Source organism: Lottia gigantea (assembly GCF_000327385.1).
Source record: "Lottia gigantea unplaced genomic scaffold LOTGIsca_8, whole genome shotgun sequence".
NCBI lineage: Eukaryota > Metazoa > Mollusca > Gastropoda > Lottiidae > Lottia > Lottia gigantea.
This window is the reverse complement of record NW_008710662.1, coordinates 1,265,216-1,272,905: the sequence shown is the minus strand read 5'-3', so window position 1 is coordinate 1,272,905 and position 7,690 is coordinate 1,265,216. Positions and strand designations below refer to the sequence as shown.

At 32.6% G+C, this 7,690-nt stretch overlaps 1 protein-coding gene across 1 annotated transcript; it reads right to left on the bottom strand.

Moving 5' to 3' along the window:
• Nucleotides 1-1,061: 1,061 nt before the first annotated feature.
• LOTGIDRAFT_108526 (hypothetical protein) lies at nt 1,062-6,911 on the bottom strand (the record flags this gene model as incomplete). Its single annotated transcript, XM_009066882.1, has 9 exons — nt 1,062-1,211; nt 1,669-1,850; nt 2,073-2,299; nt 2,625-2,837; nt 3,092-3,260; nt 3,707-3,861; nt 5,077-5,180; nt 5,799-6,039; nt 6,769-6,911. The coding sequence occupies 9 exons, from the start codon at nt 6,909-6,911 to the stop codon at nt 1,062-1,064; spliced, it is 1,584 nt and encodes a 527-aa protein (XP_009065130.1).
• Nucleotides 6,912-7,690: the final 779 nt, after the last annotated feature.

Sequence of the window (7,690 nt, the reverse complement as noted above, 5' to 3'; positions counted from 1 at the left end):
TAGTATATTAATCGACTGTATAGCAATCATTTATCTACAATTAATTCATTAAATGTTCCGACAGAAGTGACACAATGCCAAGTTCCCAACCTGTTATTATTTTTCCCTGATACATATAATGATAATCAACCCCTCAATAGTAATTTCTGCATGGGTGAATTTTTTTCAACAGCTGTAAATTTAGGTTGTCATCGTAAGTTTATGTTTAAACATTCTATTTTGTAAAAATTCAGTGATATGTTTAGCTGAAATAATTGGCCAAGGAAATAGAGATCACTTTGGAGTCTACGTAGATTTTCATAAGAAAATATCAGAAATAATTGAATTAACAGCGACAATTAAAAAAAAGCCACTTTAAACCAACTACTATGGATTAGATTGAGTATTTTGTTTATTCCACATGGTTTCCCTATATTACGCTTTGAGAGCATTACGTAAAGTCAAGAGTCTGTGCTAGAACAGATGACAAGGGCAAGATTTTGGATCATTAAAATGAAATGTTTGTTCATGCAGGCTAAAGTCTTGAATATGAACGAAAATAATACCTTGAAAGATGGCGAAATGCAGAAAAACAATGATTTCCACTTGAGAGTCGTAACTATCCAATTTGTCTTATCAGATGATTTCCAAAACGATAATAACATGTAAATCTATATTTTATTATGTTAATGATTGAGCTAATTGTATATTCTCTTCTTGTGTTCTCACGTCGCTTTCTTCGTAGGTCGACTGTACTTTTATCGGTGTCCTACAAAGGCAAACGAACCGTTATGATTAATTGATACTTAAACGACTATCATGTATACTTTTTTTCTATGTTCTTGTTTCGAAACCAATGTTTTCTCCGTTGTACATAAAGTTTTAAAATTGAATTTTGTAAAACATATTCGTAAAGTTATAAATAGACATGCATCGATTTCAGCCCTTAATTTTCAATGAGGAACGCAAAGAAATCGTATTTCAATTCAGCTAACAGGATTATAAGCAAGACTGTTACAAAACGTTTGTTTGTGGAGAAAAGACTTACACGTGAGAAGTAATTTATATTTAAACGTCAGGATTTACCTTCCGAATGATTTTGCATCTTCAATTGTGTCTGGTAAATTTCTATTCATCGTTTCTGGTAACAGTAAGGCAAGGAGACCAGCAACAACAGAACATATTCCAAATACTATTAAAGGTAAGGCAAGTTCTAGTTCACCTTTTAATAACTCTCCCTGGAAATAGATAATCATTTACATATATCATTTACATTTTTTCAATTTTTCTCGCAAACTCACGGCGGAATATGAGAAATAATTTGACAAAATTTAGATGCTAGTGGATAGAATCTTGTGTGAGACTTGTACCCAGCCACAGTAAAATCTTTAGAAATGTATGTCTGTCCTTTAACAATGTATTTTGTATGATGCATAATTATCGACATAGCATGTACTTGACAAATTTGAATGAACATCCTATATAACATTAACACTAATTAGACAAATTGAATGACGATAAAGATAGCAAAGTATTAAGTAACGAGAATACAGGCCTATTGAATCGAGGGTCAGTTTTCAGTAAAAGGTTCATTGATATTTGACAAATACAGATTGCTTGTTGATCATGTTGGTTATTTAATGAAACTTAAGGACCATCATTTCATATACAAAAAGATGTTTAACTTACAATGTCTGAAATATATGGTGCAATCATTGAGCCAATTCTAGCAGAGACTGAACATAGACCGACGCTTGAATTCCGTAACACAGTTGGAAATAACTCAGCACTAAACATGTATATAACTCCAAAGCCAGCAGAAGCACCAAATTTTCCTATCATAGATAAACCATTGGTAATCCAATAATGTGCTGAAAATAGTTTGTAGAATTCTATTATACTATAATACTAGCTGTACAAGTTTCAAATTATTTCCCAAACTTTTTGTGTATTGGCACCAATGAACCATAGACGTCTGATTGAAATTGGAATGGTATAATGCCTTAATACTATAAAGTCCCAGTACATACATAAAAAGTTAAAGAAACATTTTTACTATCCCTCTGTAAAAGCAGCTTACTGAAGTCACTCACCTGAATTTCCATACAGTACTGGAAATATTGATAGTACACAGGCTGCTCCACCAACTAACATACTCATACATAATATCGGTTTTCTACCAATTCTCTCGGCAAAGATAAATACGGACAAATACGCTAAAAATTCTACAATATTTGAGATGGTAAAATTTATGTGAATATTTCCACTCAGATTTGTAATATTTAAATTCAAGCCATAATATACCATAGAAATTACTGCCCTGAAAAAGAGATTTATACCTTATTATCTCTCTGTATATGATACGTGGTTTTGTTGATCGCAACATACTAACATCTGAGTAACGAAACTATCACTTCCGTGTATACCATCTTGCTGAATTCTTATTTTTAATTGGAGGTCGCCAAGACAAGAGCAATAGCAATTTTCCATGCTTAGTAGTACAGTGGAAACCTAACTAAGCGCTTTTTTTCATATCAGCCCCTATATATATATAGACGGGCAAACCGGGTTTTAACCGATATCAGACCAAAAATATTACAGATATCAACCTAAACTAGCTAATAAATACTGAAATATTATCTAACCAACTGGAAAATATAATAAAAGATCTGATAACTAAGACGGGTGATGTAAACATTTCCCAAATTTTTACTCGTGGTTCTTTCTCCAAGCAATCTTTATCGAATAATTCATCGGGAAGTTCTACTTTATTCACTTTAGCAGCTTTACGTAAAATCTTCTCAGCTTCTTTTGTACGACCTTTTGATACCAGCCACCTGGTTGATTCTGGGATAAACCTTGAATATTACCACAAGAAAATTAGAGAGATGCTGGGAAAAGCGTACCGTGTCCGTTTAATTCAAACCACAACAATCCATCCAAAAATCAAATTGGTAATCAAATTATTTTATGATTTTTTCACCAAAAATCATTTAAGATAACAAATAATTATTTGGTGTTCATATGATGTTGTTCAAATTATGACTGTCGAAATCATGGGTTATTCAAAACAATATATAAATAATATATTAAACAAAATATGTCAAATTACCAGAATGTAATAACCAAAGGCAGTATTGGAAGTGCAGTAGCTAACAGAAGATCATCCCAGCTTCTTAATAAATAGGCCAAAACCAGCAGAATAAATAATCCACCAACCCAGAAAAATTCGATAACTATTCCAGCAAATGCTCGCTTACTTTTGCCTACGAGTTCTAATCCTGAAGTATAAAAAGATAAGACTGAATATTTTAGGGGAGAGAAAATAGCGACGCGTACCAATTAGTAGTCAATATTTTATTAAATTTTTGCCTCCGGTCTAATAAATACGTTATCACAGTTCAGTATTCTTGAACATTATAGCCTGCCCACTCGGTAACTCAGAGAGATCATGGTTTCTCTAGCATAACGCATATAAGGCATATGGCACAGTTGTTTGCGAATGATATATTTTGTTAGCTAAATGTCAGTAACGATGCTTCATCTTGAAGACAATACAATACTTCAGTTGAAAATCATGTGCAACCACGAGTCAATAGTTTAACTTCAAGTACGATTGGCTATGGCAGTGTATATAAAGAAATATATGTATTAAAAAGAAAAACATTTTCGTTAACAACAAATCCCGTCCAAAGCACAAAATAACGGGAATGTATATTGTCTTTACCTATGATGAATGTAGATATGAAGATACCAGAATTAGCAGCTCCAACTAACATCCGTAGTATGAAAAATACCCACACGCTAGGTGAGAATGCAATCGTCATGGAACAAAACAGGTCTATTAAAACAGAGATGATGAAGGATTTTTTCCGTCCAAATCTGAACATATAATAAAGACAATAAGATTAGTTAAGCCAACGATTCAATGTTGGAAAATGTTGGCTTAACATTCGAATATTAACTGATTATTGCTGTGATAGTTATAAGAATGCTACATTACTGGGCGTTGTTCTCAAAAAGTCACAACAACAGTTAAACATTGTAATCAGGAAACGCATTATTATACTAAAAAGCATCTAAAAATGAATGTTACACCTCATAACTTTTGATTATTTTGAGAGATGAAAATAACACTGAGCGATTGAGTTTATTAAAAAAATATCGCTTAAGAGATTTCCCATAAGAAAATATCAGGTCTTATTTATCCTAAAAATTGATTTTCATACGCCTACATGAAATGGGGGGCGAATATTGTCACCCATGTCCGTCCGTCCGTCCGTCTGTCCACAGTTAACACTCTAGAAGGCACAATTCTTGACTGATTTCGACGAAACTTGGTATGGTTGTTTGTAATCACCCAAGGATGAACCCTATCGAAAATCAGAAAAATTGAAAATTTTTAGTATGAGTTATTGCCCTTGTTCTTGAAAGCGTTCAATTTTTAGCTCGTAAACACTTCAGAGGGCACAAATCTTGTCGGATTTTGATGAAACTTAGTATGAGTGTTACTAACACTGTTAGTAATCACCCAAGGATGAACCCTATTGAAAATCAGAATAATCGAAAAATAATTAGTATAGCTCGTAAACTCTCTAGAAGCTTCATTTATTGACAGATTTTTACGAAACTTGGTGTGAGAGTTTGTTGTAACCTAAGAATGAACCCTATTGAAAATCAGAAAGATCGAAAAATAATTGGTATGTGTTATCGCCCTTGTTCTTGAAAATGCATACAATTTGTAGCACGTAAACACTCTAGAAGGCACAATTCTTGATGGATTTTGACGAAACTTGGTGTGGGTGTATGTAATCACCCAAAGATGAACCCTATTGAAAATCAGGAAAATCAAAAAATATTATTGCCCTTGTTCTTAAAAACGCTAAAAAGTTTTAGCCTGTAAACACTCTAGAAGGCTCAATTCTGATGGTTGAATATTTCATACTGGTAATTGTTACTGTACTGTTTAATTATTTTATTTAAAATCAAAGCTGCCAGTGGGTGTATATTACATTGCCTTTTATGTACAGGCATGGTTACGAGAAAAATGCCATTCATACTCAAAGTATATCTATTGATTATTACACCTATACTTACAAATCAGCTATTATTCCAAAAACTAGCGATCCCAACATTTTACCAAACATAAATAACATATTAGCATGAGATCTGTATATGGTGTCATCACACACTAGGTTAAACTTAAAAATACATATAAAGTCAAGTATTATAGAAAAATGTTACATTAATTACATGTATATATAATAATAAAAAACTTTGCGTTCGTCTGTGGAAATGAAATGAAATGAATGGAGTTTTACGTTTTGCTCACTGAGCCATCGCGGCTCCCTGTCCGTCTTTGAAAACTTGAATCGTGGAAATAAGTGACCCCATTAACACTAATGGTTTTTATTTTCCCGATATCACATCATAATACCCTTTTAATATTGGGATGCATAACGAGTTATTAATTCGTTCCTTTGGAATTCTTTTGAAGTAGGTAAGTTCATCGCAAAATCTCAGATCGATCTAGAATGCAATTATGTGGTTAGGCTTTCTTTAACTTAATAATGTTAAGTATAATTCGCATATCGTCTGCTAAGCTGTATAACTTATGCCGAATGGTCGCGTAACCTTCACAATGGAAAAAACAGATAAATGGTTTTGTGCATTTGTATATTTCGGTACTTTAGTATCTATATATATATCTGTACATATACTTCAGTTAGTCTAGTAGAATTTCCCATATGTATATACTTCATACTGCATATTGAGAATTTGTTATTTACAAGATCTTATCAATGTTAATTCTTATTTACCTCGGAAACAAAAGTATTGTGATAGGTAGAAGTATCATAAACCCAGTCATTGCATTTTGTCCTGGAAATATTTCCATTAACTACATCCATTCCTTTAAACATAGTTGAATTACCTACATCATACTGCTCACATTCAGCCCACTGTCCATCATCAACTGGTATTGTAGAATTGACATAGTATTGTGTTACATTATTGGTAGGGTAGTAGTGGGTATCTAAAAATTCACTGGGTAGTTGACATCTGGAAACATATTTTTTGAAAGTCTAATTCCCCAATATTATACCACGACTTTATAGTTATATCATATGAAGCGAAACGGACCCAACGCTAGGAGTCAGTCAAATGTCAAATGTCAAATTATTAACCATTAATTTTTCACATGATAAAAAATTTAGCCTATGCTGAGTTAATGTCTAAATGGTGAAATTAACTAAGTCTGCCCTAGTTTTAAAAATAATCAGATCAACAAACTTTTACTATTTCTTGGGCATTGGAAAGATCCATCCGATGTATGCATGTAGATCCATTAAATTATCGATGTCTTGCTACAGTAGGAGACTAAGAAAATTAGATGGATGTTACTGGTTCTTAGCATGATCAACTGTTGAGGTTAGGTGACCATATTATGTTGCATTAATTAGAGCAATTACTATCTCGGATTAAAGAGTACATGTGCTTTCCTTCATCTGAACATTAGCCATATTTTGTAACACACGACGTAATCAAAATTGACTTCGCACCTCAAACAGTATGCTCATGTTCATACCAAAGCAGATTATCTGCACGGGGAAATGTTCCGAACTGCACAATCCAAAGTTAATTTGCATTTTAAAATTTCACTAAAATCGATGTTTTATGGTTGAATTTAATAAAGTTATAGTTTGCACTTTGCAGATGGAAACAGTTAAACATTCATGTCGTGCTTCTTTTCAGTAGAATTTCACGAAAGCATAGACAAATAAAACTCACCGATGAGATGGAATGGCTAATATAAAAATTGTCAGCATAGGTTGTAATCCAATTATCAATGCAGGCAAACAAGTTAAAAAATATAACCGTTTCTGATACAACCCAAAATCACCCAATTTCATCAATATTTCGTTATACTTCATTATAACACTTTCCAAATATAGAGTATGTTGAATCAAATTGCGGTAACGTTTGCACCGTTCTTATTTACATTTAGTTTTGAATGTATATGGCTAGTGTATAGCTATATGAGTATTTAAAAACTGAACACATCTGTATGACTATAGTACGAGTTATAACGTACTCTTATTGTAGAATCTAAAGCCTTTTTGTATGTTGTCTGGACTGGAGACAAAATATATCACCGTTATTAGTATTACCTCCTGGGGTCGTTAAGGAACAAAAGGGTATAGTAGCATTTACTATACTCTATAATTATCTGGACAGGTCTATTGTTACCTATAAGGACTTACTATAAGATTAACATCTTGGGTAACAATAGAGAATATATGGCCCTAAACCAAAATCGTCCCAGGTCAAAACGGCCCCAAAAGTCATAAGCCCCAGAAATTACTCTTTGATTTCAACCAAATTTTCAAGTCAAAATGGCACTTAATCAACTCTTATATGCAGTCTACATATACATGTATTTTACATTTTAGGTGATTTATTTGTGCCTGACTTCATCAAAGCTGATTTGAGAGTGGATGGAGAACGACACCTTATTATGATTTATAGATACATGTGTGTAATGATAATATGTTAAACGTGATCTAGTGACTGATGTGATGTAAAATAGTGCTCTAAACTGTATGTTGACGAAGTGATATGTATAATATGATGTATACATTTTTTATGTTAATGTTGTAATTAATTTATTACTATATTAAATAAAATATATATAACCTAATTTTTTGGGCAA